Raw genomic sequence first — 18,522 nt, 5'->3', positions numbered from 1 at the left:
ACTCAAATTGTACCTCTGCCCTTGAAGTAGGGGGCAATCTTGCACCAGTTACTTTGAGGTTCCCTCACTAGACAAATGACAAAAATACCTACATCATCAGGTTTTTGATTTGTTTAAAATTTGCTTTTTAGAAGTTTTAGATTTACAGAAAAACTGGGAAGATGGAACGGAGTTTGCATATACCCTCCTTACCCAGTTTTCCAATTACTAACTTCTTAACATTTGTGTGATACATTCATTAGAATTAACAAACCAATAGTGACCCATTATTATAACTAAAGCCCATAGTTTATTCCTTAGTTTTTAACCTAATGTTGTCTTTGTTTTGTTTATTTATTTTTTGTTGTTCTAGGATCTCACCCAGGAAACCACACTGCTTTTAGTTGATCATCTTTTCTTTATCTCTGACAGTATCTCAGATTTTCCTTATCTTTGGTGACCTTGATAGTTTAGAGGAACACTGGTCAGGTGTTTTGTACAATGCCCCTGTATGGGAATTTGTCTTATGATTTTCTCATGATTACAATGGAGATGTGGGTTTTTCAGGGGAAGATCACAGAGGTAAAGTGCCATATTTGTGACATCAGGTCAAGAGCACACACAATAGACATGATTTATCATTGTTGATTTGAGTCTTCACCAGCTGACCACGTTAGTGCTTTGTCAGATTTCTCTACTGAAAGGTTACCACTGTTTTGGGATTATGCTGCAAAGAAAATTTGTCTCTGTCACTGTTTATTTATATTAGAATAGACTCATGAGTATTTATTTTATACTTTGGGTTATAATACAATACTGCTTTATTTATTTTGATGCTTAGACTGTTTCAGCTTGGGCCAATGGGAGGCTTTTCACTTGGCTTCTGTGTCCCTTTGACATTTCCCATAATGTAGTATTTATTTTTTTTTAATGATTCCTTACTTTCTGGCACTAAAAGATGCTCCAGATTCATCTGATGTATTGCCTGGATTTGTCCTAGCTTCAGCCATTTTTTCAAGAAGCCCTGATTCTTCTTGTGGCATGGTATTGGTAACCTAAATCTTGGCATTGCATTTAGCACTATGCTCCTTACTCTGGGTTTCATTTTCTTTTCCCTCTTGACAGAGAGAACAAGGTGATATACTTGTGTCTGTTCAAACCTGGGCATAAACACATATCTGTAGATGTTTTTGTATTCAACTATCTGAACCTACAATAAGTTTCAATCAGTTCATACTAATGTCTCCAACTCTAATACATGACCACATGGCTCAAATCTGGCCTGATCTGTAAATTCTCATTCCAACAGCAAGAAGCCTAACTCCCAAAATCTGCCATCTGTTTAATAAATTGCTCAGTTCCAGTATACACACCAGGATAGTGTCAAAACTGTTAACTGTGCCACCATGGAAGCAACTTTGTAAACTGGTGGACTTAGGCACAGTTTCGCCATCAGTCTTACAAACCCCACTGTTTCCCAAGTTACTTTTTCCTTCCAACCACTTTACTGAGATTGTCATGTACATTTATAACACAGGCATGACAATTTTCTTGTCATATAGTCTGCATACATTCCTTGGATCCCCCAACCTTTTAAAAGATTTTTAAAAACAAATACATTAAGGCATTGTGCTGTAAAATTGTGTGGTTTCTGATAAATATATAATTTGTGCATCCACCACTAGAGTATCATGCAAAATCATTTCAGTGCACAAAAATTCCATAGGCTGTACTTATTGTTCCTTCTTTCCTCCTCTAAATCTCTGGCAACTACTGATCTTTTCTATATGTACAGTTTTGTCCTTTTAAAAATGTCATAGAATAATAGAATATGTAGCTTTTTCAGACTTGCTTCTTTCACTTGGAAATAGGCACTCAATGTTCATTCCTGTATTTTCATGACCTGACAACTCATTTCTATTTTTAATCACTGAATAATATTCCATTTTATGTTTGTACCATAATTTGTTTCTCTATTTACCTCATTGAAGGACATCTTGGTTGTTTCCAGTTTGGGGTGATTACAGATAAAGCTGTTATAAATATAATATTCTGTGCATGTTTTTGTGTGGTCATAGTTTGAAATCAATTGGGTAATACATAGGATTGTGATTGCTAGATCATATGGTAAGGTGATGTTTTTAACTTTATATGAAACTCTTTTCTAAGGTAATGTTCACCATTTTTCATTTCTACCAGCAGTGAAAGAATTTTGACTGCTCCACATCTTCTCCAGGAACTTGGGAACTTGTCATTTTGTTTTGTAAAACTTTTAGTCATTTGATAGGTAGGTAGTGATATGTCATTATTGCTTCAATTTTCAATTCCCTATCAACATATGATATTAAGCATCTTTTCACATGCTGACTTCCTATCTATATTTTTTGGTGAGATATCTGTTCAGTTATTTTGCTCATTTTAAAATTTGTTTTTTTCTATGTAGTTGAATTTTAAGAGTTCTTTGATCTACGGTTTTCATACAATCATTATTCAGATTCTCATGGTCTTTTTTTTTTTTTTGCAGAATAGAAAAGCTGATTCTGAAATTCATACAGAAGAGTAAGCAGCCCTAAATAGCCAAAACAAGTTTTAAAAAGATTTTGAAACTTACTACAAAGCCAAAGTAATCAAAACAGTATGTATTGATTTGAAAACAGACATACAGATCAATGGTAAATTGATTTTTGACAAGGATATCAAGTCCATTCAGTGAGGCACGAAGAGACTTTTTAAAACATGGTGCAGAGACCACTGAATTTTCATGTACAATGGAATAAAATTGAAGCCCAACTTGCTTTTTACACAGATATTAACTAAAAACAGGCAATGACAGAAATAGAAGATTGAAAACCAAAACTCTAAGAAAAACCACAGGTGTACATCTTCATGAACTTAGATTTAGTAATTGATTCTTAGATATAACACCAAAAGCACTAGCAACAAAGAAAAATTAGATAAATTTGGTGTCAAAATGAAAAACTTCTGTGCACCAAAGGACACCATCAAGAAAGTAAACAGATAATACAAAGAATGGGAAAAATATTTGAAAATTGTAAATCTGATAGTGTTTCAACATCCAGAATATATAAGAACTTATATAACACAACAGAAAGAAATACAACCCAATCCAACATGAGTAAAACTTAAATAGACATTTCTCTAAACAAAATATACAAATGGCCAACAGCATATGAAAAAATGTTCAACATTATTCGTAGGGAAATACAAATCAAAATGACAATGAGATATCATTTTTTCATTTTATTTTTTGTTGTTCTAGGATCTCACCCAGGAAACCACACTGCTTTTAGTTATCACCTTTTCTTAGTCTCGGACAGTATCTCAGATTTTCCTTATTTTTGATGACCTTGATAGTTTAGAGGAACACTGGTCCTATTAGGTTGGCTATGATTTAAACACACACACACACACACACACACACACACACACACACACAACCAGCTAACAAATATTGGTGAAGATGTGGAGAAATTGAAAACCTCATATATTGCTAGTAGGAATGAAAACTGTTGCAGTCTCTATAGAAAATAATTTGTTTGTGCTTCAGAAAGATAGACATAGAACTAGTATAAACCCATCAATTCCACTTCTCAATATATACCCAAGGAGTGGAAGCAGGGACTTGAACAGATACATGTATGCCAATGAGCACTGCAACATTATTCACACCAAAAGCACTAGCAACAAAGCCAAAGGGTGGAATTGACCCAGTGTCTATTGACAAATGAATGGATGAACAAAATGTATAAGCATTCACTAAAAATTTATTCAGCCACAAAAAAGAATAAAATTCTGATACATGTTACTACATGGATGAACATTGAATGTTTTATGCTAAATGAAATAAGCAAGACACAAAAGACAAATACTGTATAATTCCACTTAGATGAGATAGCTACACTAAGAAAATTCATAGAAAAGTAAATAAGAGGTTACCAGGAGCTTAAGGGAGAGGGAATAAAAAGTTATTGCTTAATAGTTACAGAGTATCTGTTTAAGGTAAGAAAAAGCTTTGGATGGATGGTGTTTATAGCTATACAACATTGTGAATGTATGTAGCAATATTTGATTATATTTAAAAATGATTGAAATTGCAAATTTTGTTTTATATATTTTAACAAAACTTTGAAAAGTTGATAATGTAAGTTACTCTAAACTATTGAATTATACAACCTGAAATGGGAGAATTATATGGTACATACATTATATCTCAATAAAATCTTTCATTTAAAAGAGTTCTTTGCACATTTTGGATAGAAGCTTTTTATTGGATATGTGTTTTGTACATATTTCTCTTAGTATGTTGCTGGTCTTTTAATTCTCTTAGCCATATCTTTCACAGAACAGCATTTTCTAGTTTGAATTATTGCAGAGAAAGATGGGGCATAAGTAGGATGTCTTAGAATCTGCTTCTTGGAACGGAGAGAGAAGGGAAAGCATATGGAAATGGTAGGAGACCTTCAAGGATACATAAAATTATAAGAGGCTATGAGGGGCAAGGGGGAGGGAAAAAAAAGGGAGAGAATTGAACAACAGCAGGGGAGGTAGAGAGGGAAGATGGGAGGGGAGGGGAGGGGAGGGGGGATAGTAGGGGATAGGAAAGGTAGCAGAATACAACAGACACTAATATGGCATTATGTAAAAATGTGAATATGTAACAGATGTGATTCTGCAATCTATATTTGGGGTGAAAATGGGAGTTCAAAACACAATTTGAGTCTAATGTATGAAAGATGATATATCATGAGCTATGTAATGCTTTAAATAATCAATAAAAAATAATAAAAAAAAAGAATCTGCTTCTTGGCCTGGTTCACAGGAGAGTGTTTGAGGGTAGAAGTTGTAGGAACTGACCTTATATAGGATACTAGGAGACATAGGTACACAAGCTGTCTCCAGATTATAAAGTGCAATGCTTGTTGAAAAACAGATCTTTTCTTGAAGAGCTCTGGGGACCCCGGTGGAGAGAGGGCTGCCCTGGCACTGCTTAGAAACTTCTGGACACTTCCTCACTCTTTCCTGGAAGGCCTGGCAATAGCAATAATAGTCAGTTTGGGATATGTTACATTATTAAAATTTTATGTTTTGGAAAAATATAAAAAACATACAATTTGCCATATTAAGCATATAATTGTCATTAAATACATTCTCAATGTTTCATGCTACCCATTACCATCGTCCACTTCCAAAGTAGCCATCACTGAATGGCTCCATGGGTGGTGGACATCAAAGAAGGGAGCCAAATTTGCATGGGGGCATTATGTGGAGGACTGAGAATTAATCAATTTGGTTTACTTGTGACTTCTGTATTCAAGATTGATGATACCAGGCAACTCTGGATAAGTCCTCTATTTGTAATGAATATCAATGATACAAATTTCTTCCTAAAAGAGAAGGCAGTACATGTAATAAGGGAGACCTCAACTATGATGCTGGCAGTCTAGTTTCCCCCAGACTCTCTTGGGGAAAGGAAATTGCAAAGGTAGGGAACTCTGATGATTCATTCCTCTGCTAGCCCAAATCTCATCTATAACTATTAGAAGTTCTTTTGTAGGGTGTTAGCAACCATAGAAAGATTAAAATACATATATCAATCATTCACACCTTAAAGTTGTTGCTAACATTGGCTCTAAGGAAGGAGCTCTCATGCATATCCAATTTCTATACTTCACTTAAAGCTGCTTCATGAGAGATGTGTACAACCTCCACTTCACAGATGAGAAGGCTAAGCAAGAGAGGTCTCTTAATGCTCCTGAGGTGCCATACCTATGAATTCATGCTCTAGTGCTTCCTAAACTAGAATGCATCATATAATCAACAAGTATGTTTGGCATTATTATTTTTTTCTCATGATCTTCTTTGACTACAGCTAATAGGAAGAACTAAGATTTGGTTACAGGTTGCATTCTTTCCACCATAGAATGTCTTCCCAAGAACTTTAGGAAATGTGGAATGGAAGGGTGGCAGGGAGGTATAGGAAAAAAGAAATAGGTGGTGGTTGGCGAAGAGAATGAAAGACTCCTTGGCTACTCCCAATTTCCTCTTTGTCTTCATTTTGTAATATGGGTATGTCTAATACTGGAATTCTCTTTAGTTTTTTAAAATTAATAATGATAATTTGACTTCTATAAATCTTGAATTATTCCTCCTCCCAGAAGAACTGCTGGAACTGTATGAAAGATCTATGTTAAAATAGATCCTACTCAATGTGAAAGCATGATTCACAGAAACTTCCCAAATATTACACATACAAAGTTCTAAATTTTTTTTTCATCAAAGCCCAAAGTCACCAGTTCATAATCCCCTGTGATGGCCACCTCCTTTGTAAGCATGGAGCAACACTGAAGCTCCTGGATCCTTCTGCAGGAAACCACCTCACCCTGGAGACTGCACACTTTCACCAAATGCCATTATAGGTGACTGTGCACTGTCCTGGTAAAAACTGCCATCACCTCTCCTTGGCCCTGGGGAGCCCAGACATTTAATTATGACATCATCTTTGTTAATGACCACTGTGGTTTTAATAACAGTCAGCTTCTCTCTGCAAGGCTAAGTGTTTCTCTTGGCTAGCGTCCACTAACTTCTTTTGTACTTGAGGAAAAAGAATGACTGTTTAGCAACTGGTAATTTCAGGGATTTAAATAAAATATGTTCAGAAGCTTCTTTTCATCCTGAAGGAAATGTTAAGGCAACTTCAGATTTACAAATTTGTAAAGCAGAAATGCAGGCAGTTTAAGGGCATCATGCCTCAAAAAGAGGATAGACACTTTTAAGACCATTCAGTAAGGCAGAGAGGAAAGGTTTGAGAACTTTTATTTATTTTTAAAAAATATTTACTTTTTTAGTTATAGGTAGACAAAATATCTTTATTTTGATTTTATGTGGTGCTGAGGATTGAACCCAGTGCCTCATGCATGCTAGGCAAGCACTCTATCTCTGAGCCACAACCCCAGCCTGAGAATTTGTATTTATCTACAGAAGAAGTACATTTTGCTAATTGGCACTTGGGCTTTTGGTCTATATGTCAAAGAATCACAATTCCCATGAGGTATACCAGGGGTCCTGAGGCAAGCATAGGTATGGTACAATATGAAGAAATCAACTTACTCTTTCTTACCACATTGAGAAATTAGTTTCTGTGTGCATCATAAAGAGAATTGCAGATTATATTATCTAGTTTTAACAAAACCCTTGAAATAGGACGAGTGGCTTTTGAAACATGGCTGGCTCCCATAATTAAATTTAAACGTCATGTCCTTGTGGAATTTAACTAGGACCTACTGGCAGGGGCTTACCAGTTGGTACTAGTATGAAACATTTCGGATGTTACAGAGCTACTGCTCTGACCATTCCCTGAAGCAGAGTGTGCCTCTCCACCTGCTCTGACTTCTGCCAGGGAACCATTGGATGCTCCAGGATCCAACAACCAATGAACTAACTTCTAGCGAAGTGGGGAGCATCAAGACCCCACTTTAGCACTCAAGGCCTATGGCAATTCCAGCTGATCAGTGCCTAAGCCATGCCAGGTTTAGTCTTATCACCCCTGATTTTACCTATTTTGTCACCTTCCCCCAGCCCAACCACCGAACTTTCCCTGTGGGCCAATCTGCCCCAGTTCCCAGGAAAAAACTTACTGGCATCAGAGATAGGATATTTGAATAGATCCCACCATCCATGGTAGGGTTCAAAGACAGCAAGCCTATTAGATTGTGCCCCTATCCTAGCCTCCTCTAGTTCTGGGATGCAGGCTTCCCAGCGCTCTTGTTCCTATGGCTGAGCTTTTTCTAAACTCAGTATAACCATCCTGCTTAGTGATCTGCCTAGGGTCTCTGGACCTAAGGCCCTGCTATGTACCTGAAGATCTCTTCTCATTTACTCCATAAGCATTCACGAGCTCCTACTTTATGCCAGGCGTGCCATGTTAGGCTGGGGAATCACAAAAGAATATGTGGATTAACATGGAAGAGCAGTCCTGGGCTTTCTGCCTTGTGAAGGCCACTTCTCCCACCTGGAAAAGAGTGCTGCCTGTTTCATGTATTGGGGGATTAAATGAAAAAATAATAATGCATGTGAAATGCTTAGCACAGATCTGTCATGTAGGAAATGCTAATGCTCAATGAACATCAGCCGTTCTTCTTATTCTTATTGTCATTTTTGTTTAAGGGAAGGTGGCACAAGAGAGCTTATTAACAGATGTTGGAGAAGAGCCTTGCAGGGCAGTTTAAAGCTAGTCTGGCAAAAAGACTGGAAGATAGGAGCCGATGTGATGTGGCCACAACTGCTTGTCCGTGGGCTCAGGCTAGGCTCTGCAGCTCCGTGTCTTCTGCCCGCACAGCCACACTCATTCTGGCTGTCAGGCTTGGCTCACACCAGTGCCCTATCCACCATGTTCTGACTGCTTCCCTGCTGTGACTTCCAATCCCTGCTCCGGAAGGCCTCTCTGACTCTCCGTCTCACACAGCAACCAATGTCATATAATTTAGCACATGCAATGTGTTGTCTGTTTGATTCTTGAGCATTAATTACTAGATAATAAGCTCAAGGTGGTGAGGAAGCAGATGTGTTGAGAAGCTAACACAAGGTTTTAGCACAATAATGTCACTATTTGTAAGAACAGCAATGATTCCCCTATATGGGTCACCTATGAGGTTGGGTCAGGCACTGAGATATGGATACTTTATACTTGACATCTTATCTAATCTTCACAGTGACCCTGACAGGATGGTATTGTGATTATTATTCCATTTCATACATTAGGAAACTAAGGCTAGAGGGGTAATGAACTTGCCTGAGTGTTCAGAGCCACAGCTGAAGGGGCCCCAGCAAACTTCCAGCTGCCAGCAAACTTCCAGCTGCCAGCTGATGATTGGCTCACAGCGGCCCCAGCAAACTTCTAGCTGCCAACTGATTGGCTCCTCTGGGGTGATGCTCATTGGGCTGTTTCCCCGCCCTTTCAGACCACAGAGCTGCTCATTGGGGGACTTTTTTGGCTCCACCCATGAGACCCAGCCAATCGGCCTCAAGAGCAGGAGGAGTGGGGGAGGTTGAGAGGCTCGTGGGAAGCCGGTGGTGGCAGTTGGGCTCTGAGGGTTTTTCCTGAGGAGCTGTGTGGTGTGGTGTGTGTGTTCTAAAAATAATGTTCGTTTCTTTTGACAAGTGGCTCCTGAATTATGCCCAGCCAGACTGCGGCACCTGAGGTCATACAGCAAGTCAGCAGAAAACCAAGTAGAACCAAGGCCCAGATATTTTCCAAGTTAACGCTTTTCCTTTGAGCTAACCAACAACTCTTGAGACTGGACAGACATAAAAAGTTGTTGACTGAGTTGGCTTTTTTTTTTTTTTAAATCAGGGATGTGATTATTCTGTTTCTACATGTTGAGCTAGATCCTAATAATTTCAGCTCTTGTTGAGTGTTCCTCTGTATTTGCATTAGGCCACTCAGTCCATTTGCAAACAGGTGTGCCTCTACCTCCAATTTGATGCACATGGCCCATAGCACACACATAGCTGCATTTCCTCTCACCAGCATCATTACTGGAAGGAAGGATTAGCAGTTTCTGTTCCACACATCATTACGTCATGCTCTGTGCCAATGGCTTATGTGATAACCAGTTTCCTCATCAATCAACCTTAACAGTATAGAGGAAAGCCATTAGTGGGATAGAGCTCTGGGCAACCAGTACTGAAGCTCTACAGTTAAAGATGATTAGCTGCTAAGGGACTGGAAGGCATTTTCTCCTCCTTTTGCATATTATTTATTGACTCTATTTTTGGAGTTTAAAGAGTTAGGGTGATGTGATTTCTGGTTGGAGACAGGAAGTGGGATTACTGAAACTGCTGTTCTTTCTCTTTCTCTGAATCCCAGGTTTATGAAGGCCCTGGACACACTCCTGGAATGAATATATGGTGGTCTCAGAAACACAAGTATTGGGAAGACTCTGCCAGCAGAGACCTGAGAATAGCTTTCCTCCCAGACATACTTTTGCAATCAGGTGCAAAATCACAGATCCAGAAACACACTGTAAATTCCACAGAGGAGACTCTATTCATTACACAAGGCCCAACCCAATCTTGGGCTCAAAGTCTAGGCTCTGGTGCCATGGGCTGCATGTGTGTGGAGCCTGCCTGTGACCTTCCGGATATGATATACACAGAAATTCACTTCTTGTTGGGAGATACATTTTTATTTTCTGTCTGAGGAGTTAGAGCCAGGAGGGAGAGGTACTGCATTCACACAGGCAGGATGGGGAAAGGGAAGAGAACCAAAGACAAAGATTCTACATTTGATTCTTCATGGGCTGTATGATTCTGGAGAAATTACCTCACCACTCTGAGAGTACTGTCTTCACTGGGTTGCTGTATCAAATGGGAACATGGATGTTGAAATCTCCCTGTACATTCAAAGATGTAGTTAAAACAAACAAACAAACAAACAAACAATTTTTCAAAGGCTGTGACTATCAGTTTCAGATTGCTCTAGGTTAAGGACTATAAGCAATTAGCATAATTGACAAAATACTTGATGGTATTTATTTCCTTTCTTGTCCCTTTTTCCCTGCTAAAACAGTATATTCCTTGAGGACAGAGGTAGTATCAATGAACTGTGTTACAGTAACTGGTTCAGGGTAAGCATTCAATAAACACACATGTTGCCGGGGGAGTGAATTCATTCATTTAACAAAAATTATTAAAAGTCTCCTATGTGCTAGATGGGGAACCTAAGAAAAGACATGGAAAGTTCCAGCTCTCTGGAGGCCCCAGATGAACCACTCCCATGGCAAGCTAATAGCAACCTGCCCTTGGTACTTTATGGACACTTTGTCGGCTCAGTGCTGAAGAAAATGTTCTGTATTTGCAGACACTGGTCACATCTAGCTATTGAGTATTTGTAATGTAGCCAGTATAACTGAGAAACCCAACTTTTAATTTTCTTTCATTTTAGTTAATTTAAATATAAAGAGCACATACTATCCTGGATAGTGCAGATTGTTGCCACATTGGGGCTCACTCCCAGCATGGCTTGAGGGAAGGTGTAGGAACCAGGAATCAGAACCTTGGCCTTGGTTCCTGCCTGTGGCCCACATAACAGGGACTCCTTGATTTACCTTGATGCAGAGAATGATGATTTGTTTTATGGAGAGCTGGAGAAATAAGGGCTGGAGATGAACTTAATGATAGGCATAAACCCTGAGAACATGCAACTGCACCTTGGTGGCAGCAGGTGGGAGAGACCTTCTAAGGAGTTTAGGATCCTTGTCTTGGAGCTATAGAAGGAAAGCAGAATGATGGGAGGCTATGGGGAAGCTTCTGAAGAGCAGCACAGCTTTCACAGTGAGTGATTTAAAATTAAGGATGGGGAAAATTTTTTAAAAGAATAGCTAAATGCAAAAATAGATGCAATGAAAACCTATGAGGAGGAAGAAGGAGTCAGAAATTCCTGTGAAGGATGGAACAAGAATTTGCTTTATTTAGTGTGATAACCAAGGTAGACCATCAGGTACTTGAAAGCAGCTTCAAAGACTGGACATCAGTCTTGGAAATCAGAGAACCTTATAACTTTATAAATTCCCTTTTTTTTGGTGGGGTGGGGAACAGTACTTTTATTTTATTTATTTATTTTTATTGGTTGTTCACAACATTACAAAGCTCTTGACATATCATATTTCATACATTAGATTGAAGTGGGTTATGAACTCCCAATTTTACCCCAAATGCAGATTGCAGAATCACGTCGGTTACACATCCACAATTTTACATAATGTATAAATTCCCTTTGATGATTCTGATACTGATACTGTTTAGATTTGGGACTAGCTGGGCTGGATTTTTTTTTTTAAACCTGATTTAATCTCATTATGCTCAGAGTCTAATTTTGCCATGTTTCCCTCAAATTGGCAACCAAATCTCCAGGATTCCTGACTTGGCGGGACCGAGGATGGAATGCTTTCTACTCCACCACTTTTTGGACAGGATTGTTCCCTCGCCTGCTCCCACTCAATGGAGACATCTGTGCTTCAGGACCCAGATGAAAAGCTTCAATAATCACGTGGAGAAAGAAGGGGAGAATAAGAATCAGCATGGAAGAGAGAAGAATTTGCTTCTTAAATACTTGGCAATGCTAGGATTTTGTCCTTACCCAACAAGGAAACAGACAACTCTGGCTTCATTTTAATCCAAAGAGATTGCTCACCTGGGGGATCAGTAAAGCAATGCTGAGGGGGACTCCAGGGCCATATGTACAACCCTGCTCGAGTCTTCACAGTACCCTCCTTAGTCAGAATGAGAAGACTGCCCATCCTGGTTTTGTATTTCTGGAGGCTCAGGCTGCTCTTCTGACCAATGTTTTCCTTTGCCAGCAGAGAAGAGAGGGCTGGGTACTTTGCTAGATTCCAGGGCTGCCACTATTTTCTCCAGACAGCTCCTAAAACCTCACTCTGCAAAATACTGGTATTAACAAGAATGTGCCTCATGCAGCATATAAATCAAAGTGAATTTCCCATTGGTGGGAAAGTGCAAAGAATTATAATTTTTAAAAAGTGGACAATTTTTTGCATCCACATTATTTACTCAAGTGTTTCATAAAAATAAAATTCATTACACAAGTGGCTATGTGCCTTGCCCAGTATCTTTGCCAATGATAAAAATACCTTGCATATTTTTGCTGCTTTATTATTTCTAAAATGCTCTAATATATGGCTTATGTCATTTGATTCTAGACAGAGCAATCTTTTTTTAAATGTCCTTATTTAAAAAAGAGGAGATTGAAATTCGGATGGGTCAATGACATGCCAAGGGCATGTGGCTAATAAATGCCATTCAAACACATGTGAGAATAGTGGCTATTGAAATTGTTTTCTTTTGCCTTTGGAAGAGTAGTTTATGCAAAATTGTTGAATAAGAATCAGCATGGAAGAGAGAAGAATTTGCTTCTTAAATACTTGGCAATGATAGGATTTTGTCCTTACCCAACAAGGAAACAGAGGTGGATAGTTGGAAAGATTATGAATCACTCTCCTGGCAAATTTCCCTGTGACAGTCTAAATGCTTCATGACCTTCTAGTCCCAAGAGACTATTATTTAAAATTTAGATAATATTGTTCTTGGCACCCTGCTGGCCCTTTGACTCAGCTGAACCTCAACAGGGTAACAGCAGAGGAAGGTTATGGACAGGGGAGCAGCGGAGAAGAAGGGAGGCAGCTTCCTTCCTCCAACATCACAACTGCACTTTGATGGGCCAGCCCAGGAGGATTAGGTCAAAAAGTGAACTACCACCAGAAGGAATAAAACAAACAGGCATGCTTTGGGAGGGTCTCAGAATAGGCATTGTACATGCAAGCCTGGTGCGTGCAGATGAGTGGGTGGGGTGCCAGAACAGGATGTAAGATGGCCAAGGGCAAGCTCCTGTGTCAGGGTGATTGTCCACAGATGCGTTGCACTCTCCCAGCCTGAATGTTGACCAAATCCTTGCTTTCCTAGGCCTTGACCTCAACTCTGTCACCTTACCAGATGAACCAGGAAGGTCATTTTACGTGGAGATAGATGGCTACTGTGGCACACAGAGGAGAATGACTAGTCTTTCTTTCTGTCTTGACACCAGGAGGCAGGATTCTAAGGTCTAAAGTCAATTTTGGACTTGGCTTGTTACAGTTGTTTCCATCAAAAATTTTTAAAAAATTTGTTCTTTTTAGATATACATGACAATAAAGAGAGTTGTTTCCATTTAATTGCCTTGTTAGGGTCTACAAAACAGTTTTATTTCCTATGATAGTGGTTCCCAAACTTTGCTACCTATTAGAACCCCCACCCTATAAGGTAGCTGTGAAAACATCATCCTCATTTTGCAGATCAGAAAAACAGAGGCTAAGAGAATTTTTAAAATTTGCCTAAGATTATGGCCCTAGCAAAGCGAGAAATGAGACTTGAATCTTGAGTTACATTTCACTGTGATTTATGTAATCACTCATTTAATGAGTGTATTTCGAGAGCAGACCATGTAGCAAGCACTGGGCATAAAATGAGAGATAAAATATATTTGGTTCCTACCTCCATAGAGTTTTAGTCTGCCAACTGTTAATTCAAACCAACGTTCTTTACATATCTTCATATTTAAGAATTAATTTGAAACTATGTGGCTTGGCAGGTTAGCGTGCTCAGCAGATTTGCACAAATAATTTTTTTGTTTGTTTATTTGTTTGTTTGAAGCTCAGGTATGAAGGGACATTCCCAGGAGGGACAGTAGACCACAGAGAAGGGAGAACAGGCCTTGAAATTGGTCCTGATATTCAAATTGTGACTTAGGCCCAACAGCTGTGGGATCACGAACAACTCTCTTTAGCTTCTCTGATCCTCAATTTCATCAGGTATAGAAATGAGATAGTAATATCTATTTCAAAATTTGTCCTGAGGACTGGCTGAGTTCCCCCTGTGTGATGTGCCTGGATAGTGGCCCACATGCCTGAAGCACCCAATAAACACAGCTCTGACTGGCCCTGACTACATGCTGAGCACTGGGCAGAACACGCAAATTGAAGCCTCAGGTTTCAGGATGCCTCTTCCTCTTGATTCTTCCCTCTCTAACCTCTACCCTTAGTCCGTTCAACCTGTCTTCCTTGGTTCTCAGAATTGGAATATCATTTCTTTGGAATTTAAAGTTGGGTGCTTGATTACTGGTGATGGTGACCTATTGCAGATCTATAATTAATGAGAGAAACTCGAAGGAGACTGAACTAAAAATTGAAAGTTCAAGAATGCATTTAAAGTGACATTGCCATTTAAATTAGATTTATGTTAGAAAAGGGAAGGAAAATGTGGAGTTTCAAATGATGTGAATTGTTTTTATTACCAGTTCTTGGTTTATATAATCAACATTGAGTTGTTTTTCAAATTCCTTCCTGAGATGAGGAGATAAAATTTAATCCTTGCACTTAATGCATTTGAGTGTCTTTTAAAAAAGTTTCTCATTTTATGAACATGATTAACCCTGGGACCTGTATGCTTAGGGACTATCTGCATCTAGTTAAATCATTTTTTTTTTCCATACTTGATTTCCAGGAAAATTACTGGAATCCCTGCAAGTGTGCTCTGCTGTTCTAAATTGACATTGTCTACTTTGAAGGAAGCCATGTCGATATTCTCAGAGACTTGCAGGGTGACCTATCTTCCAAATGCCTCAACATAAACATAACTCCATGCCTGATACTGTATTTAGTGCCATTTAGCTACGGGCTCTTCTAAAACCTATATTCTGTGATAAAAAAGTCAATATTTAAAGCCTACTTTAAGTAGCACCCCCCCATCCCCACCATGGTAGCCTTCAACATAGCAAACTACTCGCCAGTTCCCAGAGGAAGCAGGCATTTACATGCCTCTGAGCATGCTATGGGAGTTCCTCTGTTAGAAATGCACTTCTGGGGTTGTCTGCGAATCACTGCAGTGGATTAAAGAGTGAAGAGGATGTTGACTTAAATTTATACTTAACACTGATTCTCAAAATTCAGTGTACATCAGGAGCACCTTTGTTGCTGGTTTATATTTGAAATGCTTGTACCTCATCTGTTAAATGCTGATTTCAGCAGGACCAGGGCTTTATAGAAGCACCCCAGTGATTATGAGAGACTGTACTGAAAGGAAAGACAAAAGGTTTTCACAAACTCTAATCTCAACACACAAATTCAGGAGTAAAGATCAATAGAGATTTAATTATAAATCTTTCCTAAGGGGAAGAGAAGCATTGACTTCTTGGTAAAGCTGTCTTTATTATCGAACAGCAATGAGAAGGTAAAATACCACTATTTAATATGATTATCAATTAACATTTTGCCTTAAAATATGAAACCGCACACTGCAAAAGCACAACAATGGTACTGCTCTGACATTACTGTGGCAAGGTCTCTTTATCTATAGTTGCAAACTCTGATAAGAGTCCTGCTCTGGGTATGGTCATAACAAAAAATCATTTGTTGCACTGATGGAGGAGACAGAAGCGGGGCTGTTTGCATCAAGTCTGAAACAGACAGCTTTCTCTGTTTTTCATAGTAATGAAGAAGAAATAAAGAATAAGACAGAAGAAGATGAAGATGAAGAAGAAGAGGAGGAGGAGGAAGAAGATGGCAGAATAGAAGCGTCTAGCTAAGGATCTGGGCATTAGGATTAGTTAAAATTTGGTGAGAAACCAAGACTATAGGATGACTTTTTATAGAAAACAAATCTCTGAAGCGTGTGTGTGCGTGTGTGTGCGTATGTGTGCGTGTGTGTGCGCGTGCGCGCGCGCGCAAGATTGAACCCAGGGCTGCATCCACACTCAGCACAAGCTGTATCACTGAATCACACTCCTACCCCTGAAGCATTTTTATGGCTGAAAGTTGCAAATAAGGGAGTTAGAATGAATTCCTTGCCCTGTGTCTGTGGAGCCGAACTGCCCTGCTCACTCAGCCTAGTCATTATTCATTCCAAGTCATTCATTCCTAGTCATTATTCATTCCTCTTCATCCATTCATTCAGTGAGTGCATACTGCAGGATGCACATGGGTGCAGTGGAAGAGAGATGAAAAAGCCCAAATCTCACTCTTTATAGAGAAAACTGACTTAGAAAATACAAAATGAAATGATTTGTCATCCATTCAAACAAAATTCCAAACAAAGGGATACCATTTGTTCCACAGTCTGTGGAACACATACTTTGCACGATGCAGTATGGTAGGTGGCAGGAGTACAGCTGGAAAAAATAGAAGCTCACGTCCTAACAGGGAAGACAATAAGTAAATGGTTTAAAGAAAAATAAACAATTGCCCAAATAGTTATTTCATTGGAAGAAATATTACAATATAGTAACAGAGGAGGCTATAGTCTATAGAGAACTCAGGGAGCCCTGATGTGGTTTTCTTTGCAAGGTGGGTATGTGATTAGAAGAGGTTCCTGGAGGAAGTCACATTCAAAATGAAATGAAACATAGAATTAATTATCTTAAACAACAAACAGTGTTGGGAAAATTAAATATCTACATATAAAAGAACGAAATTGAATGCTTATACACAAAAATAGATTAAAGAATTAAGATATAAGACCTGAAATTATAAAATTCTTTCAAGGAAAAGCTTCATGATATTGGTCTGGGAAATGACTTTTGGGTAAGGCATCAAAAGCACAGGAAACAAAAGCCAAAACAGACACATGGACATCAGCTAAAAAGACTCTACATAGCAAAGGAAATAATGGAAAGATGATATAGAGAATGAGTGAAAATAAACAAGATGTGTAAGGAGCTCAACTCAATGACAAAAAAGTGAAAATACTAATAACTTGATTTAAAAATGGGTTAAGAAATTGAACAGCCATTTTCCCAAAGACACATGAATGTCCAACAGACATATGAAAAGATAATATTATTAATCATCAGGGAAACACAGATAAAAACTACAATGAGATATTACCTTACACCTATCAGAATGGCTGTTATAAAAAAAAACAAAAAAAAAAAAACAAATGCTGTCCAGGATGTGGAAAAACTGGAACCCTGTATCCTGTTGGTAGAAATGTAAAATGGAGCTGTCACTATGGAAAACACTATAGAGCTTCCTCAAAAAATTAAAAACAAAACTACCACATGATCCAGGAGTCCAAATCCCACTTCCAGTTATTTGCCAAAGAGTTGAATTAAGATCTCAAAGAAATATGAGCATTTCATGTTCACTGCAGCATTATTCACAACAGCCAAGAGATGGAAACAATTTAAATATCCCCTGCAAATGAATGGATTAAATAATGCAGCTTGTATATACAGTTGAATGGCATTCAGCCTTAAAAAAGAAGGAAATCTTATGATATAGAACAATATGGATGAGCCCCGAGGACATTATGCTAAACAAAATGAGTCAGTAACAGAACCATAAATATAGGCATGGAATACTTGAAGGATCTCACATAGTCGAGCTTATAGAAGCAAAGAATAGAATGGTGGTTGTCAGGGACTGCAGAGAAGGTAAAATGAGGAGTTGCTAATCAATAGGTATAAAATTTCAGTTACACACAACGAAGAATTCTAGAGATGTGCTGTACAATATAGTGTCTATAATAACATCCGGCATTGTACGCTTGAAATTTGCTAAGAGAGTAGATCTCATGTTGAGTGTTCTTTCAATAATAATAACAATAATAATAATAATAAAAATTCTGTGATGAAGGCTAATAAAATATATTTAGATAAAATAACAATAATGACAAAGTTAATTAGGCCAAGTGGTTGGGGGGGGGGTCCAGCAGAGAAACTTTCTTTTCTTTCTTTTTTTAAAAAAAAATATTTATTTTTAAATTGTAATTGAACACAACACCTTTATTTTAGTTATTTATATGTGGTGCTGAGGATTGAACCCAGGGCCTCACACGTGTGATAGGCAAGTACTCTCCTGCTGAGCCACAACCCCAGAGGGAGGGAAGCAGTAGGAGGAGGGGGTGGAGGAGGAGGAGGAGGAGGAGGAGGAGGAGGAGGAGGAGGAAGATGGCAGAATAGAAGCGTCTATCTAAGGG

The 18,522-nt window shown here is 38.6% G+C and overlaps 1 protein-coding gene across 6 annotated transcripts in view; it reads right to left on the bottom strand.

Annotated features, from left to right (window-relative positions):
- The window catches only part of ME3 (malic enzyme 3), a 201,515-nt gene that overhangs the window by 114,887 nt on the left and 68,106 nt on the right, over positions 1–18,522 (bottom strand). The window contains exon 2 of one of the 6 annotated variants that reach the window (XM_081282419.1): positions 4,855–5,028. The exons of the other annotated variants lie outside the window; for them this stretch is intronic. Within the exon in view, the coding sequence (XP_081138545.1) occupies positions 4,855–5,028 (174 nt within the window). The remainder of the gene's footprint in view (positions 1–4,854; positions 5,029–18,522) is intronic. 6 annotated transcript variants of the gene reach the window in all.

Source organism: Spermophilus citellus (genome assembly GCF_964194105.1).
Source record: "Spermophilus citellus genome assembly, chromosome: 2".
NCBI lineage: Eukaryota > Metazoa > Chordata > Mammalia > Rodentia > Sciuridae > Spermophilus > Spermophilus citellus.
The sequence above is the reverse complement of the archived record's forward strand: the minus strand, read 5'-3'. Positions and strand labels throughout refer to the sequence as shown.